Source organism: Scyliorhinus torazame, chromosome 31 (assembly GCF_047496885.1).
Source record: "Scyliorhinus torazame isolate Kashiwa2021f chromosome 31, sScyTor2.1, whole genome shotgun sequence".
Lineage (NCBI taxonomy): Eukaryota > Metazoa > Chordata > Chondrichthyes > Carcharhiniformes > Scyliorhinidae > Scyliorhinus > Scyliorhinus torazame.
Genome location: NC_092737.1, coordinates 11,825,104 through 11,848,650, shown reverse-complemented (window position 1 = coordinate 11,848,650; position 23,547 = coordinate 11,825,104). Strand labels below are relative to the sequence as shown.

The following is a 23,547-nucleotide window of genomic DNA, read 5'->3' as shown; positions in this document are numbered from 1 at the left end:
GGGACCCCCTGTAAATACTGACACACTCCCCGGGGACCCCTGTAAATACTGACACGCTCCCCGGGGACCCCCTGTAAATACTGACACACTCCCCGGGGACCCCCTGTAAATACTGACACACTCCCCGGGGGACCCCCTGTAAATACTGACACACTCCCCGGGGACCCCCTGTAAATACTGACACACTCCCCGGGGACCCCCTGTAAATACTGACACTCTCCCCCGGGGACTCCCTGTAAATACTGACACACTCCCCGGGGACCCCCTGTAAATACTGACACACTCCCCGGGGACCCCCTGTAAATACTGACACACTCCCCGGGGACCCCCTGTAAATACTGACACACTCCCCGGGGACCCCCTGTAAATACTGACACACTCCCCGGGAACCCCCTGTAAATACTGACACGTTCCCCGGGGACCCCTGTAAATACTGACACACTCCCCGGGGACCCCTGTAAATACTGACACACTCCCCGGGACCCCCTGTAAATACTGACACACTGCCCGGGGACCCCTGTAAATACTGACACGCTCCCCGGGGACCCCCTGTAAATACTGACACACTCCCCGGGGACCCCCTGTAAATACTGACACACTCCCCGGGGGACCCCCTGTAAATACTGACACACTCCCCGGGGACCCCCTGTAAATACTGACACACTCCCCGGGGACCCCCTGTAAATACTGACACTCTCCCCCGGGGTCTCCCTGTAAATACTGACACACTCCCCGGGGACCCCCTGTAAATACTGACACACTCCCCGGGGGCCCCCTGTGGATAAGAATATTCTGTGGGTCACGATAGGGAGTGAAGGGAAACAGAACGTTTAAAACCTTGTGTTTTTCTTTCAGGTCAGAAGCGCGAGGATGCTATCGGTGAGGATGGTACGGAGGGAGAATCTGTGGCCCTGAATTGATACCCTCCCAGGGGGCATCTGCTTGTAGTGTAGTTGAAATTGTGCCATCTTAATAATGGAGCGGAAAGATTTTATTCACCGACCAGCACCTTCGCCGGGTTGAAAGGTCACGCAAACCCGCCACACATTCTAGGGCCTTCCGGCATTAGCGCAGTTATATATGTGGGATGTGGGGCAGCATGGTAACATAGTGGTTAGCACAATTGCTTCGCAGCTCCAGGGGCCCAGGTTCGATTCCGGCTTGGGTCACTGTCTGTGCGGAGTCAGCACGTTCTCCCCGTGTCTGCGTGGGTTTCCTCCGGGTGCTCCGGTTTCCTCCCACAGTCCAAAGATGTGCAGGTTAGGTGGATTGGCCGTGATAAATTGCCCTTAGTGTCCAAAATTGCCCTTAGTGTAGGGTGGGGTTAATGGGTTATGGGGATAGGGTGGAGGTGTTGACCTTGGGTAGGGTGCTCTTTCCAAGCGCCAGTGCAGACTCGATGGGCCGAATGGCCTCCTTCTGCACTGTAAATTCTATGATCGATATTGCAGCTGTGCGCGATGTCTCTCTAAGAGCCGAGTCACGTGACGTGTGAGACGTTCGTGGCGACTTTGCGAGCTTTGGCACTTTCCCTCGTCCCAACCCGGGATGTGGGTGCAGAGGACCATCGGACACAGGAGCAGAATTAGGCCACTCGGCCCATCGAGTCTGCTCCGCCTTTCAATCCTGGCTGATATTTTTCTGATCCCCATCCTCCTGCCTTCTCCCCGTAACCCCTGACTATCTCTGTCTTAAAGACCAGCCACGTCTGCCTTTACCAGCTGGTCAGATCGCATCACCCATTCGTGGTGATGGGTGGGCTTCTCCCTCCGCGGGATCGTCCGTTTCGTCAGGCACTCACGCCCGCGGATTCCCCGACGGCACAGGCGCGCCCACAATGGGAAACCCCATTGGCTGGCTGGCGGGACGGAGAATCCCGCTGCCAGGTGTGGGGGGGGGGGGGGCACGCCGCACGGGAAAACGGGTGGTACGAGACAGAGAACCCCACCCAATATCTTTCATTGCGCGCAGATCAAGTAGAAAGGCAGACCAGGAATGATCCCGTGATAAGAACATAAGAACTAGGAGCAGGAGTCGGCCATCTGGCCCCTTGAGCCTGCTCCGCCATTCAATGAGATCATGGCTGATCTTTTGTGGACTCAGCTCCACATTCCGGCCCGAACACCATAACCCTTAATCCCTTTATTCTTCAAAAAACTATCTATCTTTATCTCAAAAACATTTAATGAAGGAGCCTCTACTGCTTCACTGGGCAAGGAATTCCATAGATTCACAACCCTTTGGGTGAAGAAGTTCCTCCTAAACTCAGTCCTAAATCTACCTCCCCTTATTTTGAGGCTATGCCCCCTAGTTCTGTTTTCACCCGCCAGTGGAAACAACCTGCCCGCATCTATCCTACCTATTCCCTTCATAATCTCATATGTTTCTATAAGATCCCCCCTCATCCTTCTAAATTCCAACGAGTACAGTCCCAGTCTACTCAACCTCTCCTCGTAATCCAACTGGGATTAACCTAGTGAATCTCCTCTGCACACCCTCCAGCGCCAGTACGTCCTTTCTCAAGCAATGGGGAAGGTTGCTGGGAATTGTATTGAAGGGGCAGGTCGAAGGAAATCTTCCGGAATTAGAATCGGACATTTCCAGGAGACTTGAATTAACAGCACAGGGCGGGTGTCTGTTGTGGGAGACGAGGGCAATTGTTCCTCCACATCTGCGAGAAGAATGATTGGAACAGTTACACGAAGGACTCCCAGGTGTATTCCGAATGTAGGAACCAGCACAGAGCTACCTTTGGTGGGCGGGAATTGAAGCCCGGATAGAGGGAATAAGCAGGATTGTGCCAGGCATGTGCGTAGATAAGGAACGTGCACATTCCCCATTGCGTCCGTGGGAGAGGTTTAAAATACCTCGCCAATGTCGGCACTTTGACGGTGCTGATCCATTCGGGGGGGCACCTGCTAATGGCCGTCGTAGACGCACACTCCAAGTGGCCTGACGCGGTCTTAATAAAGCCACCAACCGTGGAACAAACCATGGACAAACTCCACGAGATCGTTGCGAAGTTTAGAAAACTGGAGCAGATCCTGGGCTGAGAAGAGGCCACAGTTCAGAGTCCAGGAGGTCGGGGCCCACTTTGCAGAGCTCAAAATATAAAGTCAGCGCCTGACCCCACCCGTCCGCGAATGGTTTAACCCAAAGGTTTGTCCAGTCCTTGAAGTGCGCTGGAAGATTCCCAGGACCAAGGTTTCCTTCATCGCCGTGTGAACACGTTTTCAGCAACATATCCAAATACGCCACGTGCAACAGCACAATGTTCTCCCGCACATTTAACGTCCTATTTGCTCCCGGTGAAAAGGGAAGTGAGGATGACCTTTGGCCTCCTCTTGCCGGACGAGACATCGTAGGGTCGTACATCTTGGGACGGGAAAGTGACACGAGACAGTCGCTTCAACAAGGAGAACAAGTGTTGGCGGTCAGTTACGCCACTGGTGAGAAACGGGTCCCTCTGCCGGCATTGGCTCAGGCTGGTCCGATACCCGCCACGATGCCAATGTCAAACCCCGTGCAGAGACGCCACGCAGATCAATTGTCGTCAATGGGCGTCAAGTGTTCCCGTGCCCCGGGCTACCGCGGAAGGTAACCGTCCCTGTTCCTTCTGACTGCGTCTGTCGACAGAAGACGAGAATGCACCAGAAATATCAGCGATTATTCACCTTGCTTTGGAAAAAGACGCCTCCCGGGGGAGAGACATCGATTGAAGATCCTGAAAATACATCCATGGTCGAGATTATCAAAGTCCCTGAGGTTCGCAGGAAACCAGCGAGAAACCGACGCCCACCCGATCATCTACCTTTCTGACGGCGTTCGTCATAATCCGATGTCTGCAGTTGTGTCTGGATGTCGATGACTATGTTAAAATAGTAGTTGCGTTGGGCCTTCGAAGTAAAGGGGGAGGGATTTATATATGTGGGTCATTGTAATTGTGTGCAGTGTCTCTTTAAGAATCGAGTCATGTGACATGTGCATCGCCATTGGCTGCTTCGCGAGCTTTTGTCCCAAGCCTACTGCCAACCCTTGCACATGAAGATCTATCCAATAAACCCGTTGATCTTGCTTTAAACCCACGTACATCAGTGATCTATTTCTTTTGGTCTAAAGATACAACATAGCAACATTTCCCCCCCCCCCCCCCCGCCCCCACGATTTGTTCCTTCATTACCCATCCAGGGCACTTTGACCTTCACGACCGAGCTGATTGGGTGATTCCATCCTTGAACAAAGAACAAAGAACAGTACAGCACAGCAACAGGCCCTTCGGCCCTCCAAGCCTGCCCTGACCATGCTGATGGTCTTACCTCAAACCTTCGACACTTCCTGGGTCCGTATCCCTCTATTCCCATCCTATTCATGTATTTCTCAAGACGTCACTATCGTCCCTGCTTCCACCACCTCCTCCGGCAGCGAGTTCCAGGCACCCACTACCCTCTGTGTAAAAATCTTCCCTCGCACATCTCCTCTAAACCTTGCCCCTCGCCCCTTAAAACTATGTCCCCTAGTAATAGACTCTTCCACCCCGGGAAAAATCTTCTGACTATCCACTCTGTCTATGCCCCTCATAATTTTGTAAACTTCTATCAGGGTCGCCCCTCAACCTCCGTCGTTCCAGTGAGAACAAATCGAGTTTATCCAACCTCTCCTCATAGCTAATGCCCTCCATACCAGGGAACATCCTGGTAAATCTCTTCTGTACCCTCTGTCATGATATTCAGATAAACATCATGATGCAATCATACATACACACTGATGGACAGATCAACGGACCAATCAATACACACACAACACCACAGCCAATCACAGGCAAGAGCATACACACTATAAAACGGGGAACACGACGTTTCCCGCTCATTCCAGCAGGAGACAGCTCAGGGCACAGAGCTCACAGCGCGCCACTCAGACATACACCATGTGCTGAGTGCTTCTCCAAGATAGTGTTAGGGCTAGGTCCACAGGTTAGAGGGTAATGAACGAACCACAGTAACCAGTTTACAGATGTTGTTATTGTTAGTAATAAAACTGAGTTGTACCATCCGCAACCGTGTTGGTTCGTCTGTGTAGCAGAGCACCCAACACAACACCCTCTTCAGAGCCTCCACACCCTTCTGAAAGAGCGGCGACCAGAATTGAACACTATTCCAAGCGTGGCCTAACTAAGGTTCTACACAGCTGTAGCATGACTTGCCCCGTTTTTACACTCAAGGCCGAGATTGCCTCGAATGTGGCGATGTCTCTTCATTTTTTCATCATTCACCCTCGAGGATGTGGCAAAGACTCCCTCGTTCCCAGTTACCCCTTGAGGAGATGACTGTGGCCTTTTTCCTGAAGCCACTGTCCGCCATGCGGGTAAAAAGGTTTCCAGGAATTTAACCCAATTTGACAATGGAAAAGCGGCCATTTTGTATGTCCATAGACACGGAGAGTTTTTCCTCACTTGCCTCTTCCGAAATGTTTTGCTTCCATGTACTCCCGGTGCTTGTGGAGATCAGTTCATCTCTCATGGAGATTTACAGTGTGCCATTCAGCCCATCGCTGGTCCCGAGCCATCAGCTGCCCATCCAATTGCTGTTGGGAATTTATTGACAGTTCTGCCTTCACCACTTATTCAGGCAGTGAGCTCCACACCGACCCCTCCGGCTGTAAATGTTGACCCTCGAATCCTGGCGAAGGACCCCTGAACCAATGGCAATCGTGCCCCCTTCCAGCGGAGGTCTGGTGGTACAGTGGGTAGCATTCCCATCCTGAGCCAGAATCTGGGATCGAGACCGGCTCCCGGACTGCCTTGCGATGTGGCCGCTTCTCATCCCCGATTCCTTCAACTGAATGGCTGACTTGGCCACTTCAGAGGGATATTTAAGAGTCTGGAGTCACATGTAGGCCAGACCAGGTAAGGACGGCAGATTTCCTTCCCTAAAGGACATGTTTCATTAGACTGCTCAAATCCAGAATTTATGCTGTTAAATTCAAATTTCGCCCCATGCCGTGGCGAGATTTGAACCCAGGTCCCCAGAGCAGTGCTCTGCGTCTCTGGTGACAATACCTCTGCGCTACTACCTCCCCTCACTCCATGGCCAAGGAAGGTGCATTCATACAGTAGCCAAACGGGTTGAGCATAAAACCTGTGACCGTCGGTGAGAATCCTCGTTGGCCATGTGAAGGAAAGAGAGTTTGAGCCACGGACGTCACTATCCACAGCCCCAGACTACGACAGGCGTGTTGCCGCAGCAACGCGGTCTCCCTGAGTGAACTATGACACCATCCGCCCCATCTGAACCCCTCATAACTTCACACACTTCAACGGCCACGGAAGCCGGTGAGAGGAAGGATAAAGATTTATCATAATCAACAATAAATCTGTCCCTGGCAGTAACGATGCGCGCGTCCCGGTTCCCGTTCGGACAACCAACGGGCCGGGCCCTTTAGGGCCGGCTTCGACGCGCGGCTTGGAGTCCCCAGCTGGGTGGGGCTCTGCCGCAAGCCCCACGGCAATGAAGGTGTCTCCGCGAGCCGCAGGAGGGTTAGGACACACGCAAATGCTCCAACTGAGAAAATGCCCTCCGACACCCTCATTCCATTTTTCTGCTGAACTTACTGGGCGGGATTCTCCGTCGGCGCCATCCTCCGCTCCGCGTTCCCAGTCGGCATGGGCCGGCCACAATGGGAAACCCCATTGGCCGGGACGGAGGGAATCCCACGCCGTGCCGTGCCGAAAAAGGGTTCTGGCAAGACGTAGAATCCCGTCCATTGTTTATATTTTTGGTTCCTCGCAGTGCACAACTAAAGATTAACTCGGTAAACGAGTGAGAATTATACATCGACAAAAATTTCGGAACAATAATCTTTATTAGTGTCACAAGTCGGCTTACATCAACACTGCAATGAAGTTACTGTGAAAATCCCCTCGTCGCCACATTCCAGCGCCTGTTCGTGTACACCGAGGGAGAACGCAGAATTTGACAGAAATATAAAATAAATGTTACAAAGGCACTTTGTTGCTTCAAGAATAAACAGGCAAGTGTTGATGTAGCAGCGAAGAATTTGATGATAACTGTTTCCATAAAAGTTGCTTTCTTACATAAGGTACCAGCGTACAAAATGCGAACAAACTATACATGAAGAGTGGTGTTGGGTGGGGAGTGCACTCTGTGATTTAGTTCAGGGCGCACCCTCATTCTGACCTCCAGGTGAACAGGCGCCCACGACCTCACATGACTGGGAAGTGCTGAGGTCAGGGGAACATTTCCTTCTTTGGCTTTCCATTGTCGGAGAACGGATAATCGCTCCCTGTGCGTTTGTCTGCCTACCTCAACCTGGCAATCTGCAAAACTATCAAAAAACAGGAAGGCCCCACAACCTCGGGGCGCCCCTTCCTCTCTCTGTCGGTCAGCTTGACAAACACAAGCTGTGTGCCATCACACAAGAACTGCCCTGCTGACCTTGACCTTATACCTGGGGAGATGCGCCTGCCCGCCCTCTGACCTTTAACCTTGGTTTCTCATGATAAGAATGCAAGTGCCCAAAATACTGCTTTGCCTCTCTGTATGTACTTGGACCATCATTGACAAACATCAGGTAATTAAATTATGAGGGGGGTGGACAAGGGTCAATAACGAGGGGGCATCATTTTAAGGTGAAGGACAGGAGGTTGAGGGAGGATTTGAGGACAGGTACAGCACGGGGTTAGATACAGAGTAAAGCTCCCTCTACACTGTCCCCATCAAATACTCCCAGGACAGGTATAGCACGGGGTTAGATACAGAGTAAAGCTCCCTCTACACTGTCCCCGTCAAACACTCCCAGGACAGGTACAGCACGGGGTTAGATACAGAGTAAAGCTCCCTCTACACTGTCCCCATCAAACACTCCCAGGACAGGTACAGCACGGGGTTAGATACAGAGTAAAGCTCCCTCTACACTGTCCCCATCAAACACTCCCAGGACAGGTACAGCACGGGGTTAAATACAGAGTAAAGCTCCCTCTACACTGTCCCCATCAAACACTCCCAGGACAGGTACAGCACAGGGTTAGATACAGATTAAAGCTCCCTCTACACTGTCCCCATCAAATACTCCCAGGACAGGTACAGCACGGGGTGAGATACAGAGTAAAGCTCCCTCTACACTGTCCCCGTCAAACACTCCCAGGACAGGTACAGCACGGGGTTAGATACAGAGTAAAGCTCCCTCTACACTGTCCCCATCAAACACTCCGAGGACAGGTACAGCACGGGGTTAGATACAGAGTAAAGCTCCCCCTACACTGTCCCCATCAAACACTCCCAGGACAGGTACAGCACGGGGTTAGATACAGAGTAAAGCTCGCTCTACACTGTCCCCATCAAACACTCCCAGGACAGGTACAGCACGGGGTTAGATACAGAGTAAAGCTCCCTCTACACTGTCCCCATCAAACACTCCAAGGACAGGTACAGCACGGGGCTAGATACAGAGTAAAGCTCGCTCTACACTGTCCCCATCAGACACTCCCAGGACAGGGACAGCACGGGGGTAGATACAGAGTAAAGCTCCCTCTACACTGTCCCCATCAAACACTCCCAGGACAGGTACAGCACGGGGTTAGATACAGAGTAAAGCTCGCTCTACACTGTCCCCATCAGACACTCCCAGGACAGGGACAGCACGGGGGTAGATACAGAGTAAAGCTCCCTCTACACTGTCCCCATCAAACACTCCCAGGAAAGGTACAGCACGGGGTTAGATACAGAGTAAAGCTCCCTCTACACTGTCCCCATCAAACACTCCGAGGACAGGTACAGCACGGGGTTAGATACAGAGTAAAGCTCCCTCTACACTGTCCCCATCAAACACTCCGAGGACAGGTACAGCACGGGGTTAGATACAGAGTAAAGCTCCCTCTACACTGTCCCCATCAGACACTCCCAGGACAGGGACAGCACGGAGGTAGATACAGAGTAAAGCTCCCTCTACACTGTCCCCATCAAACACTCCCAGGACAGGTACAGCACGCGGTTAGATACAGAGTAAAGCTCCCTCTACACTGTCCCCATCAAACACTCCGAGGACAGGTACAGTACGGGGTTAGATACAGAGTAAAGCTCCCTCTACACTGTCCCCATCAGACACTCCCAGGACAGGGACAGCACGGGGGTAGATACAGAGTAAAGCTCCCTCTACACTGTCCCCATCAAACACTCCCAGGACAGGTACAGCACGGGGTTAGATACAGAGTAAAGCTCGCTCTACACTGTCCCCATCAAACACTCCCAGGACAGGTACAGCACGGGGTTAGATACAGAGTAAAGCTCCCTCTACACTATCCCCATCAAACACTCCCAGGACAGGTACAGCACGGGGTTAGATACAGAGTAAAGCTCCCTCTACACTATCCCCATCAAACACTCCCAGGACAGGTATAGCACGGGGTTAGATACAGAGTAAAGCTCCCTCTACACTGTCCCCATCAAACACTCCCAGGACAGGTACAGCACGGGGTTAGATACAGAGTAAAGCTCCCTCTACACTGTCCCCATCAAAGACTCCCAGGACAGGTACAGCACGGGGTTAGATACAGAGTAAAGCTCCCTCTACACTATCCCCATCAAACACTCCCAGGACAGGTATAGCACGGGGTTAGATACAGAGTAAAGCTCCCTCTACACTGTCCCCATCAAACACTCCCAAACAGGTACAGCACGGGGTTAGATACAGAGTAAAGCTCCCTCTACACTGTCCCCATCAAACACTCCCAGGACAGGTACAGCACGGGGTTAGATACAGAGTAAAGCTCCCTCTACACTGTCCCCATCAAACACTCCCAGGACAGGTACAGCACAGGGTTAGATACTGAGTAAAGCTCCCTCTACACTGTCCCTATCAAACACTCCCAGGACAGGTACAGCACGGGGTTAGATACAGAGTAAAGCTCCCTCTACACTGTCCCCATCAGACACTCCCAGGACAGGGACAGCACGGGGGTAGATACAGAGTAAAGCTCCCTCTACACTGTCCCCATCAAACACTCCCAGGACAGGTACAGCACGGGGTTAGATACAGAGTAAAGCTCGCTCTACACTGTCCCCATCAAACACTCCCAGGACAGGTACAGCACGGGGTTAGATACAGAGTAAAGCTCCCTCTACACTATCCCCATCAAACACTCCCAGGACAGGTACAGCACGGGGTTAGATACAGAGTAAAGCTCCCTCTACACTATCCCCATCAAACACTCCCAGGACAGGTATAGCACGGGGTTAGATACAGAGTAAAGCTCCCTCTACACTGTCCCCATCAAACACTCCCAGGACAGGTACAGCACGGGGTTAGATACAGAGTAAAGCTCCCTCTACACTGTCCCCATCAAAGACTCCCAGGACAGGTACAGCACGGGGTTAGATACAGAGTAAAGCTCCCTCTACACTATCCCCATCAAACACTCCCAGGACAGGTATAGCACGGGGTTAGATACAGAGTAAAGCTCCCTCTACACTGTCCCCATCAGACACTCCCAGGACAGGGACAGCACGGAGGTAGATACAGAGTAAAGCTCCCTCTACACTGTCCCCATCAAACACTCCCAGGACAGGTACAGCACGCGGTTAGATACAGAGTAAAGCTCCCTCTACACTGTCCCCATCAAACACTCCGAGGACAGGTACAGTACGGGGTTAGATACAGAGTAAAGCTCCCTCTACACTGTCCCCATCAGACACTCCCAGGACAGGGACAGCACGGGGGTAGATACAGAGTAAAGCTCCCTCTACACTGTCCCCATCAAACACTCCCAGGACAGGTACAGCACGGGGTTAGATACAGAGTAAAGCTCGCTCTACACTGTCCCCATCAAACACTCCCAGGACAGGTACAGCACGGGGTTAGATACAGAGTAAAGCTCCCTCTACACTATCCCCATCAAACACTCCCAGGACAGGTACAGCACGGGGTTAGATACAGAGTAAAGCTCCCTCTACACTATCCCCATCAAACACTCCCAGGACAGGTATAGCACGGGGTTAGATACAGAGTAAAGCTCCCTCTACACTGTCCCCATCAAACACTCCCAGGACAGGTACAGCATGGGGTTAGATACAGAGTAAAGCTCCCTCTACACTGTCCCCATCAAAGACTCCCAGGACAGGTACAGCACGGGGTTAGATACAGAGTAAAGCTCCCTCTACACTATCCCCATCAAACACTCCCAGGACAGGTATAGCACGGGGTTAGATACAGAGTAAAGCTCCCTCTACACTGTCCCCATCAAACACTCCCAAACAGGTACAGCACGGGGTTAGATACAGAGTAAAGCTCCCTCTACACTGTCCCCATCAAACACTCCCAGGACAGGTACAGCACGGGGTTAGATACAGAGTAAAGCTCCCTCTACACTGTCCCCATCAAACACTCCCAGGACAGGTACAGCACAGGGTTAGATACTGAGTAAAGCTCCCTCTACACTGTCCCTATCAAACACTCCCAGGACAGGTACAGCACGGGGTTAGATACAGAGTAAAGCTCCCTCTACACTGTCCCCATCAGACACTCCCAGGACAGGGACAGCACGGGGGTAGATACAGAGTAAAGCTCCCTCTACACTGTCCCCATCAAACACTCCCAGGACAGGTACAACACGGGGTTAGATACAGAGTAAAGCTCCCTCTACACTGTCCCCATCAAACACTCCGAGGACAGGTACAGCACGGGGTTAGATACAGAGTAAAGCTCCCTCTACACTGTCCCCATCAGACACTCCCTGGACAGGGACAGCACAGGGGTAGATACAGAGTCAAGCTCCCTCTACACTGTCCCCATCAGACACTCCCAGGGCAGGTACAGCACGGGGGTAGATACAGAATAAAGCTCCCTCTACACTGTCCCCATCAAACACTCCGAGGATAGGTACAGCACGGGGTTAGATACAGAGTAAAGCTCCCTCTACACTGTCCCCATCAAACACTCCCAGGATAGGTACAGCACGGGGTTAGATACAGAGTAAAGCTCTCTCTACACTGTCCCCATCAAACACTCCCAGGATAGGTACAGCACCGGGTTAGACACAGAGTAAAGCTCGCTCTACACTGTCCCCATCAAACACTCCCAGGACAGGTACAGCACGGGGTTAGATACAGAGTAAAGCTCCCTCTACACTATCCCCATCAAACACTCCCAGGACAGATACAGCACGGGGTTAGATACAGAGTAAAGCTCCCTCTACACTATCCCCATCAAACACTCCCAGGACAGGTATAGCACGGGGTTAGATACAGAGTAAAGCTTCCTCTACACTGTCCCCATCAAACACTCCCAGGACAGGTACAGCACGGGGTTAGATACAGAGTAAAGCTCCCTCTACACTGTCCCCATCAAACACTCCCAGGACAGGTACAGCACGGGTTTAGATACAGAGTAAAGCTCCCTCTACACTATCCCCATCAAACACTCCCAGGACAGGTATAGCACGGGGTTAGATACAGAGTAAAGCTCCCTCTACACTGTCCCCATCAAACACTCCCAAACAGGTACAGCACGGGGTTAGATACAGAGTAAAGCTCCCTCTACACTGTCCCCATCAAACACTCCCAGGACAGGTACAGCACGGGGTTAGATACAGAGTAAAGCTCCCTCCACACTGTCCCCATCAAACACTCCCAGGACAGGTACAGCACAGGGTTAGATACTGAGTAAAGCTCCCTCTACACTGTCCCTATCAAACACTCCCAGGGCAGGTACAGCACGGGGTTAGATACAGAGTAAAGATCCCTCTACACTGTCCCCATCAAACACTCCCAGGACAGGTACAGCACGGGGTTAGATACAGAGTAAAGCTCCCTCTACACTGTCCCCATCAAACACTCCCAGGACAGGTACAGCACAGGGTTAGATACTGAGTAAAGCTCCCTCTACACTGTCCCTATCAAACACTCCCAGGACAGGTACAGCACGGGGTTAGATACAGAGTAAAGCTCCCTCTACACTGTCCCCATCAGACACTCCCAGGACAGGGACAGCACGGGGGTAGATACAGAGTAAAGCTCCCTCTACACTGTCCCCATCAAACACTCCCAGGACAGGTACAACACGGGGTTAGATACAGAGTAAAGCTCCCTCTACACTGTCCCCATCAAACACTCCGAGGACAGGTACAGCACGGGGTTAGATACAGAGTAAAGCTCCCTCTACACTGTCCCCATCAGACACTCCCTGGACAGGGACAGCACAGGGGTAGATACAGAGTCAAGCTCCCTCTACACTGTCCCCATCAGACACTCCCAGGGCAGGTACAGCACGGGGGTAGATACAGAATAAAGCTCCCTCTACACTGTCCCCATCAAACACTCCGAGGATAGGTACAGCACGGGGTTAGATACAGAGTAAAGCTCCCTCTACACTGTCCCCATCAAACACTCCCAGGATAGGTACAGCACGGGGTTAGATACAGAGTAAAGCTCTCTCTACACTGTCCCCATCAAACACTCCCAGGATAGGTACAGCACCGGGTTAGACACAGAGTAAAGCTCGCTCTACACTGTCCCCATCAAACACTCCCAGGACAGGTACAGCACGGGGTTAGATACAGAGTAAAGCTCCCTCTACACTATCCCCATCAAACACTCCCAGGACAGATACAGCACGGGGTTAGATACAGAGTAAAGCTCCCTCTACACTATCCCCATCAAACACTCCCAGGACAGGTATAGCACGGGGTTAGATACAGAGTAAAGCTTCCTCTACACTGTCCCCATCAAACACTCCCAGGACAGGTACAGCACGGGGTTAGATACAGAGTAAAGCTCCCTCTACACTGTCCCCATCAAACACTCCCAGGACAGGTACAGCACGGGTTTAGATACAGAGTAAAGCTCCCTCTACACTATCCCCATCAAACACTCCCAGGACAGGTATAGCACGGGGTTAGATACAGAGTAAAGCTCCCTCTACACTGTCCCCATCAAACACTCCCAAACAGGTACAGCACGGGGTTAGATACAGAGTAAAGCTCCCTCTACACTGTCCCCATCAAACACTCCCAGGACAGGTACAGCACGGGGTTAGATACAGAGTAAAGCTCCCTCCACACTGTCCCCATCAAACACTCCCAGGACAGGTACAGCACAGGGTTAGATACTGAGTAAAGCTCCCTCTACACTGTCCCTATCAAACACTCCCAGGGCAGGTACAGCACGGGGTTAGATACAGAGTAAAGATCCCTCTACACTGTCCCCATCAAACACTCCCAGGACAGATACAGCAGGGGGTTAGATGCAGAGTAAAGATCCCTATACACTGTCCCCATCAAACACTCCCAGGACAGATACAGCAGGGGGTTAGATACAGAGTAAAGGTCCCTCTACACTGTCCCCATCAAACACTCCCAGGGCAGATACAGCAGGGGGTTAGATACAGAGTAAAGATCCCTCTACCCTGTCCCCATCAAACACTCCCAGGACAGATACAGCACGGGGATAGATACAGAGTAAAGCTCCCTCTACACTGTCCCCATCAAACACTCCCAGGACAGATACAGCACGGGGTTAGATACAGAGTAAAGCTGCCGCTTTGGAAGGTGTCAAGTTGGATAACTGTGACTCTGAGAATCACCTTCTTTCAGGGAATAGACAGCGCGGGGACCAGGGGGCAGGGTAGAAAATATGGACACAAGTTGTGTGTGAATTTTAAAAAACCCTCTTTCGTTCTCCTGCGAGAAGAGCCAGTCAGCTGCGAGATTTCGTTTCTGGACACGTATTGGCCAAGACGGGTAAGTTTTGAGAAGACTTGCATTTATATAGCGCCCTTTTTGTCTCACAGTTTTCACAGCCGACGAAATGCCTTTTGACGCTCCGTCCCTGTTGGATGTCTGGAAGTGCAGCTGCCGATTTCCCACAGCATGATCCCACAATCAGCGAGGTGGGAATGAGCAGAATCTGTTTCTGGGACATTGGCGGAGGGGCTTTCATTGGCTCCTCGGTCCCAGTGTTGGCTGTGGGATCTGTTACACCCACCCGAGAGGGTGGGCGGGCGGGCGGGGCCTCCGGTTAACGTCTCACCGATCGCCGACAGCGCGGCACATGCCCTCAGCGCCGTCTCGGAACAGGAACCCAGGAGGCGCAATGGGTCGGAATGTTGAGTTCATGATTGGGCAGATTGCAAAAGATCGGCTGATTGCCCAGCCTCGATGGGAAGAATGGCCTTGGCTTAGTCAACACTGCCTTAAAACTGACCAAACATCTGTGACCAAACCGATTGGAAAATTAAATCCATTTCTTTTAATGCTTGTCCAAAATTAGATAATTTAGTCCAAGTTAATCCAAATGAACGATTTAGAAATAAAGGAACTTTCGATTGACGTGAGATCTGATCAGAGATTGCTGAAAGTCTTCCGTTTCCAACAGGATTACTCCCCTGCCGATATGTTCCGGAAACTTCCGCCTCCCCTCCCCGCACACCCGGTAGCGACAATCACCTCTGAAGTAAGAACGGAAGGTTCCGGAAATGCTCGGCAGGGCCCGTGGGGAACGAGGCAGCCCGGGGTCCTCAATGAACTCCTCTTCAAAGCTTTGACTGGAAAAACCAGGCCAGGCCAGCGGCCAGGGCGATCCCGCCAAACCCCAGGAGGGCGTCGACGGAGGGCAACACGCCTGGAAGCCAGGGACTGTCTGACGACGTGGATGGGGCGACGGTGGGCGATGGCAGCTCTTGCTCATTCGGGTGAGTGTTCCCAAGTCTGTGCAATACCTGTGAAGAAAAGAAAGACATCGCTGAGAGAGCATCGCACGAGTGCCACTTCAAGGCAGGCCTGTGGGTCTGGAGTCACATGTAGGCCAGACCGGGGTAAGGACGGCAGATTTCCTTCCCTGGAGGACATTAGTGAATCCGATGGCCTTTTGCGACAATCGATGATGTCACGGTCGTCGTCGAGACTATTTTTCAATTCCAGATTTGTAAATAAATTTAAGTTCCACCAGACGCCATGGTGGGATTTGAACCCGCGTCCCCCCACCCCCCCCTCCCCTCCCCCCCCCGGAGCTTTAGCCGGAGCCCTCTGGATTGTTAGTTCAGTGACATTACCACTACGCAACCGTCGCCCTCGATGTTTGCGGATGCGTCAAGTTCAATTGTCAATTGATGCCCAGTTTTCCAATGCACTCAGGCAGCATTAGAGCCCCACAATTTACCTCAGGACCTCTTGATCTTGATAGGGTTGGCAATCCAAAAAGGAAGACTGTGCAAGGCTGGGGGGGTGGGGGGGGGGGGGGGGGGGGGGTGGGGGGGGGGGGGGGGGCGGAGAAGAGTGGGGAGTGGCACTCAGGCGTTGCTCCGGCCTCCTATTAAATATGAGACTGAGTGAGGTCCCCGATGGTCACACTTCATGTCTATCCCACCAGGGATTGGACAGCCGCTCGCCATCTCAAACCATCAGCGATTGGACAGTCATCCGCCTTCCCAATTTGCAGCCCCCCTCCCCCCCCCCCACCGTCCCCCCCGCCCCCCCCCCCGCCCCCCCACGACCCCTTCACCTCTGGAGGTCCCACTCACCTCGTGAGCTGCCCTCTCACCCGCCTGCACCGCACCGTCCATGTACCCAGCCCACTCACTGGCTAGTTCCGTGCCAGCGAAATGGATTCTGCCAACAGGTTGGCGCAGGGCCCTGGAGAGTGAGCGACAGAAGTGGGTGTGAGTCAAGCTGCAGAAACACAGGAACACGATTCAACAAACTGACCGCTGTGAGTCTGCCCAGCTCTGGTTCGGCTGACAACGCTGAGCCTCACACCAGCTCGTCCAATAGAGGGATGGGGGAAGGTGGAAGTTTCTATTAGAACATAGAACATACAGTGCAGAAGGAGGCCATTCGGTTTTGCACCAACCCACTTAAGCCCTCACTATCCCCCTAACCCAATAACCCCTTTTTGGACTCTAAGGGGCAATTTAGCGCGGCCAATCCACCTAACCTGCCCATCTTTGGACTGTGGGAGGAAACCGGAGCACCTGGAGGAAACCCACGCACACACGGGGAGAACGTGCAGACTCCGCACAGACAGTGACCCAGCGGGGAACCGAACCTGGGACCCTGGAGTTGCGAGGCAGCAGTGCTAACCACTGTGCTACAGTACAGACACACACCCAGTCCCACCCATACTCACACACACACACGCCCACATAGACACACACCCCAACAGACGCACATCCACCCACACACCCACCCACACTTAAACGGATATACACACAGACACATGCCCACACAGACACACTCACAGGTGCGCACCCACACAGATATACACAGACAAATGCCCGCACAGACACACACGCACACAGACACACACAGAGACATGCAGACACACAGGCACACACAGATACACACACACACATACACAGACATAGACACACACAGGCACACAGATAGACACACACGGATACACACACACATAGACACACACACCATAGATACACATATCCACACACAGACACAGTAGACACACACATAGACACACACGCACAGACACACACATAGACACACAAAGTAGACACGCACAGACACAGGCACATGTACAGACACACACACACAGACACGCAGACACACAGATAGGCACACACAGATAAACACACACACATAGACACACACGCATACACAGACACACACACAGACATAGACACACACAGACACACAGATAGACACACACGGATACACACACACATAGACACACACACATACACAGACACACTCACAGACATAGACACACACAGACATACACACACAGAGACATAGACACACACAGACACACAGATAGACACACGGATACACACACACATAGACACACACACATACACAGACACACTCACAGACATAGACACACACAGACAGACACACACGGATACACACACATAGACACATATACATACACAGACACACACAGACACACACACATAGGAACACAGACATACACTCACACAGACACACGCGCACACAGAGACACACACAGACATACACACACACAGACACACGCGCACACAGAGACACACACAGACATACACACACACAGACACAGACAGACACATAGACGCTGCACCCCACCTGTTTGAGAGGTGGGAAGAGTTTACCCTGGGGTGAGGATGGGATTAACTTGATTCCCAACGAAGAGGGTAAAGTAATTTGGCGAAATGCCTGTGGTGGACGCGGCCGAGCAAAGCCAATTTTGAAGTGAGCTCTGCGCGATAGGCTGGTTGATTTGGAAACAGCGAGACCCCAGTGGACGCGAGCGACACTGGCCAAGTAACACGCTGCGGCGATGTCAATCGGCCCACGGCACCGGGGTTGCTCTTCGAAAATATTGGCCAAGGGATCTCTTCTGGGAGTTTGGCTGGGGGCCCAGCAGGGCGGCAGCGCAGAGCACCCGGCCTGCAGTGGCCGAGCTGTACAACGTGGGGCCAGCCGCGCGCGGACCAGGCCTGCAAAATAGTGCCCCCCCTTTGGCAGGCTCGCGACCCCCCAGAACAGCCCCGCCTTCCCGCCTGCATCCCTAATTTCTCTTGAGCGGGCATTTAAACAGTCAAGCTCGTTGCAGTGCGTCTGGAGTCACATATAGGCCAGACCCGGTAAGGACGACACATTTCCCTCCCTGAAGGGCATTAGTGAACCAGATGTTTTTTTTAACACCAATCAGCAAAGGCTTCATGGTCATCTTTAGACTTCTAATACCAGATTTTTTTTTTTGGCATTCAATTCAAATTCCATCGCCTGCCACGATGGGATTCGAACCCAGGCCCCCTGAGCATTAGCCTGGGTCTCCGGATTACTCGTGCAGTGATAGTACCACTACGCCGCCACCACAACTTAAAAAAATTACAAGGCTTGGCCTTATTCCTTTTGTTTGCAGACAGTGGCTTCCTGCGTATGAGGGTACGTCACTTGAGCATGTATAAATGAGCCACGTTTTGAACTTGACTAATTATCTTAAATTGGTTGTTAGTGCTATTAGTGCACTCAGGATTGTTCAGTGAGTGCTACCCAGTCAGATATATGCGAGGAAGGGTATATTTTAGGGATGAATCAGTTGGGAATTGAGGATATTGGGTCTTGTCTTTGCTGAACTTACTCTCCGAAGGATGTGAGGACTCCTGGACCGAAAGTACTTGCATAACATCCCCCTGAGTAAGTGTCCTCCATCCAGTTCTTCTCAATATAGTCTTTAGGCTGAATGAAACAGAAGAGATTAAGGTGAATTAGGATTAATTTGTTATGGAGTCATCCATCAGGCAGCTCCAAATCACTGCAACAAAAGTGAATAGATTGTATTGATGCATCCAATTTCCCTTGCTCCATCTCCCTCTACATTTCCTCCACTCCATCACCCCCTCCACCCCCTCTTCATCTTCCCCTCTTCATCACCACCCTCTCCGTCTGCACCCTCTCTGTCTGCACCCTCTCCGTCTCCACCCGCTCCGTCTGCACCCTCTCCGTCTGCACCCGCTCCGTCTGCACCCTCTCCGTCTCCACCCGCTCCGTCTGCACCCTCTCCGTCTGCACCCTCTCCGTCTCCACCCGCTCCGTCTCCACCCGCTCCGTCTGCACCCTCTCCGTCTGCACCCGCTCCGTCTCCACCCGCTCCGTCTGCACCCTCTCCGTCTGCACCCTCTCCGTCTCCACACTCTCCGTCACCACTCTCTCCGTCTGCACCCTCTCCGTCTGCACCCTCTCCGTCTCCACCCTCTCCGTCTCCACCCTCTCCGTCTCCACCCTCTCCGTCTCCACCCTCTCCGTCTCCACCCTCTCCGTCTGCACCCTCTCCGTCTCCACCCTCTCCGTCTCCACCCTCTCCGTCTCCACCCTCTCCGTCTCCACCCTCTCCGTCTGCACACTCTCCGTCTGCACCCTCTCCGTCTCCACCCTCTCCGTCTCCACCCTCTCCGTCTGCACCCTCTCCGTCTGCACCCTCTCCGTCTCCACCGTCTCCGTCTCCACCCTCTCCGTCTCCACCCTCGCCGTCTGCACCCTCGCCGTCTCCACCCTCTCCGTCTCCACCCTCTCCGTCTCCACCCTCTCCGTCTCCACCCGCTCCGTCTGCACCCTCTCCGTCTGCACCCGCTCCGTCTGCACCCTCTCCGTCTGCACCCTCTCCGTCTGCACCCGCTCCGTCTGCACCCTCTCCGTCTGCACCGTCTCCATCTGCACCCGCACCGTCTCCACCCTCTCCGTCTGCACCCGCTCCGTCTCCACCCGCTCCGTCTCCATCCTCTCCGTCTCCACCCGCTCCGTCTGCACCCTCTCCGTCTCCACCCTCTCCGTCTCCACCCTCTCCGTCTCCACCCTCTCCGTCTCCACCCGCTCCGTCTCCACCCGCTCCGTCTCCACCCGCTCCGTCTCCACCCTCTCCATCTGCACCCTCTCCGTCTCCACCCTCTCCGTCTCCACCCTCTCCGTCTGCACCCTCTCCGTCTGCACCCGCTCCGTCTGCACCCTCTCCGTCTGCACCCTCTCCGTCTCCACCCGCTCCGTCTGCACCCTCTCCGTCTCCACCCGCTCCGTCTGCACCCTCTCCGTCTGCACCCTCTCCGTCTCCACCCGCTCCGTCTGCACCCGCTCCGTCTGCACCCTCTCCATCTGCACCCTCTCCGTCTCCACCCGCTCCGTCTCCACCTCTCCGTCTCCACCCTCTCCGTCTGCACCCTCTCCGTCTGCACCCTGTCCGTCTGCACCCTCTCCGTCTGCACCCTCTCTGTCTGCACCCTCTCCGTCTGCACCCTCTCCGTCTCCACCCGCTCCGTCTGCACCCTCTCCGTCTCCACCCGCTCCGTCTCCACCTCTCCGTCTCCACCCGCTCCGTCTCCACCTCTCCGTCTCCACCCTCTCCGTCTCCACCCTGTCCGTCTGCACCCTCTCCGTCTCCACCCTCTCCGTCTCCACCCTCTCCGTCTGCACCCTCTCCGTCTGCACCCTCTCCGTCTGCACCCTCTCCATCTCCACCCGCTCCGTCTCCACCCTCTCCGTCTCCACCCTCTCCGTCTGCACCCTCTCCGTCTCCACCCGCTCCGTCTCCACCCTCTCCGTCTGCACCCTCTCCGTCTCCACCTCCACCCTCTCCGTCTGCACCCTCTCCGTCTGCACCCTCTCCGTCTGCACCCTCTCTGTCTCCACCCGCTCCGTCTGCACCCTCTCCGTCTGCACCCTCTCCGTCTCCACCCTCTCCGTCACCACCCTCTCTGTCTCCACCCTCTCCGTCTGCACCCTCTCCGTCTGCACCCTCTCCGTCTCCACCCTCTCCGTCTCCACCCGCTCCGTCTGCACCCTCTCCGTCTGCACCCTCTCCGTCTGCACCCTCTCCGTCTCCACCCGCTCCGTCTGCATCCTCTCCGTCTGCACCCTCTCCGTCTCCACCCTCTCCGTCTCCACCCTCTCCGTCTCCACCCGCTCCGTCTGCACCCTCTCCGTCTCCACCCTCTCTGTCTGCACCCTCTCTGTCTGCACCCTCTCCGTCTCCACCCTCTCCGTCTCCACCCTCTCCGTCTCCACCCTCTCCGTCTCCACCCTCTCTGTCTCCACCCTCTCCGTCTGCACCCTCTCCGTCTGCACACTCTCCGTCTCCACCCTCTCCGTCTCCACCCTCTCCGTCTCCACCCTCTCCGTCACCACCCTCTCCGTCTGCACCCTCTCCGTCTGCACCCTCTCCGTCTCCACCCTCTCCGTCTGCACCCTCTCCGTCTGCACACTCTCCGTCTGCACCCTCTCCATCTCCACACTCTCCATCTCCACCCTGTCCGTCTGCACCCTCTCCGTCTGCACCCTCTCCGTCTCCACCCTCTCCGTCTGCACCCTCTCCGTCTCCACCCGCTCCGTCTGCACCCTCTCCGTCTCCACCCTCTCCGTCTGCACCCTCTCCGTCTGCACCCTCTCCGTCTCCACCCTCTCCGTCTCCACCCGCTCCGTCTGCACCCTCTCCGTCTGCACCCTCTCCGTCTGCACCCTCTCCGTCTCCACCCGCTCCGTCTGCATCCTCTCCGTCTTCACCCTCTCCGTCTCCACCCTCTCCGTCTCCACCCTCTCCGTCTGCACCCTCTCCATCTCCACCCGCTCCGTCTGCACCCTCTCCGTCTCCACCCTCTCCGTCTGCACCCTCTCCGTCTGCACCCTCTCCGTCTGCACCCTCTCCGTCTCCACCCGCTCCGTCTGCACCCTCTCCGTCTGCACCCGCTCCGTCTGCACCCTCTCCGTCTCCACCCTCTCCGTCTGCACCCTCTCCGTCTGCACCCTCTCTGTCTGCACCCGCTCCGTCTCCACCCTCTCCGTCTGCACCCTCTCCGTCTGCACCCTCTCCGTCTGCACCCTCTCCATCTCCACACTCTCCATCTCCACCCTGTCCGTCTGCACCCTCTCCGTCTGCACCCTCTCCGTCTCCACCCTCTCCGTCTGCACCCTGTCCGTCTGCACCCTGTCCGTCTGCACCCTCTCCGTCTCCACCCTCTCCGTCTCCACCCTCTCCGTCTGCACCCTCTCCGTCTCCACCCTCTCCGTCTCCACCCTCTCCGTCTGCATCCTCTCTGTCTGCACCCTCTCCGCCTCCACCTCTCCATCTCCACCCTCTCCGTCTCCACCCTGTCCATCTCCACCCTCTCCGTCTCCACCCTCTCCGTCTGCATCCTCTCTGTCTGCACCCTCTCCGCCTCCACCTCTCCATCTCCACCCTCTCCGTCTCCACCCTCTCCGTCTGCACCCTGTCCGTCTGCACCCTGTCCGTCTGCACCCTCTCCGTCTCCACCCTCTCCGTCTGCACCCTCTCCGTCTCCACCCTCTCCGTCTCCACCCTCTCCGTCTCCACCCTCTCCGTCTCCACCCTCTCTGTCTGCACCCTCTCCGTCTGCACCCTCTCCATCTGCACCCTCTCCGTCTGCACCCTCTCCGTCTGCACCCTCTCCGTCTGCACCCTGTCCGTCTGCACCCTCTCCGTCTCCACCCTCTCCGTCTGCACCCTCTCCGTCTGCACCCTCTCCGTCTCCACCCTCTCCGTCTCCACCCTCTCCGTCTGCATCCTCTCTGTCTGCACCCTCTCCGTCTCCACCTCTCCATCTCCACCCTCTCCGTCTGCATCCTCTCTGTCTGCACCCTCTCCGTCTCCACCCTCTCCGTCTGCACCCTCTCCGTCTCCACCCGCTCCGTCTGCATCCTCTCCGTCTGCACCCTCTCCGTCTCCACCCTCTCCGTCTCCACCCTCTCCGTCTGCACCCTCTCCATCTCCACCCGCTCCGTCTGCACCCTCTCCGTCTCCACCCTCTCCGTCTGCACCCTCTCCGTCTGCACCCTCTCCGTCTGCACCCTCTCCGTCTCCACCCGCTCCGTCTGCACCCTCTCCGTCTGCACCCGCTCCGTCTGCACCCTCTCCGTCTCCACCCTCTCCGTCTGCACCCTCTCCGTCTGCACCCTCTCTGTCTGCACCCGCTCCGTCTCCACCCTCTCCGTCTGCACCCTCTCCGTCTGCACCCTCTCCGTCTGCACCCTCTCCATCTCCACACTCTCCATCTCCACCCTGTCCGTCTGCACCCTCTCCGTCTGCACCCTCTCCGTCTCCACCC

General features: G+C 54.7%; 2 protein-coding genes across 7 annotated transcripts in view; one reads left to right on the top strand and one right to left on the bottom strand.

The window, feature by feature from the left end:
- The window catches only part of LOC140404675 (uncharacterized), a 54,080-nt gene extending 49,995 nt beyond the window's left edge, over nt 1–4,085 (top strand). For both annotated transcript variants that reach the window (XM_072493333.1, XM_072493332.1), the window contains one exon: nt 856–4,085. In XM_072493333.1, the coding sequence (XP_072349434.1) occupies nt 856–920 (65 nt within the window). In that variant the 3' untranslated portion in view covers nt 921–4,085. The remainder of the gene's footprint in view (nt 1–855) is intronic.
- Nucleotides 4,086–6,839: 2,754 nt separating this feature from the next.
- The window catches only part of LOC140404674 (amine oxidase [flavin-containing] B-like), a 115,423-nt gene continuing 98,715 nt past the window's right edge, over nt 6,840–23,547 (bottom strand). For 4 of the 5 annotated variants that reach the window (XM_072493327.1, XM_072493329.1, XM_072493331.1 and 1 more), the window contains 2 exons: nt 19,080–19,177; nt 6,840–15,723 (listed from right to left, as the gene is read on the bottom strand). In XM_072493327.1, coding sequence (XP_072349428.1) covers nt 15,309–15,723; nt 19,080–19,177 — 513 coding nt within the window. In that variant the 3' untranslated portion in view covers nt 6,840–15,308. Of the gene's footprint in view, nt 15,724–16,524; nt 16,637–19,079; nt 19,178–23,547 lie in introns of all 5 variants that reach the window. The other variant, XM_072493328.1, reaches the window with a different exon arrangement.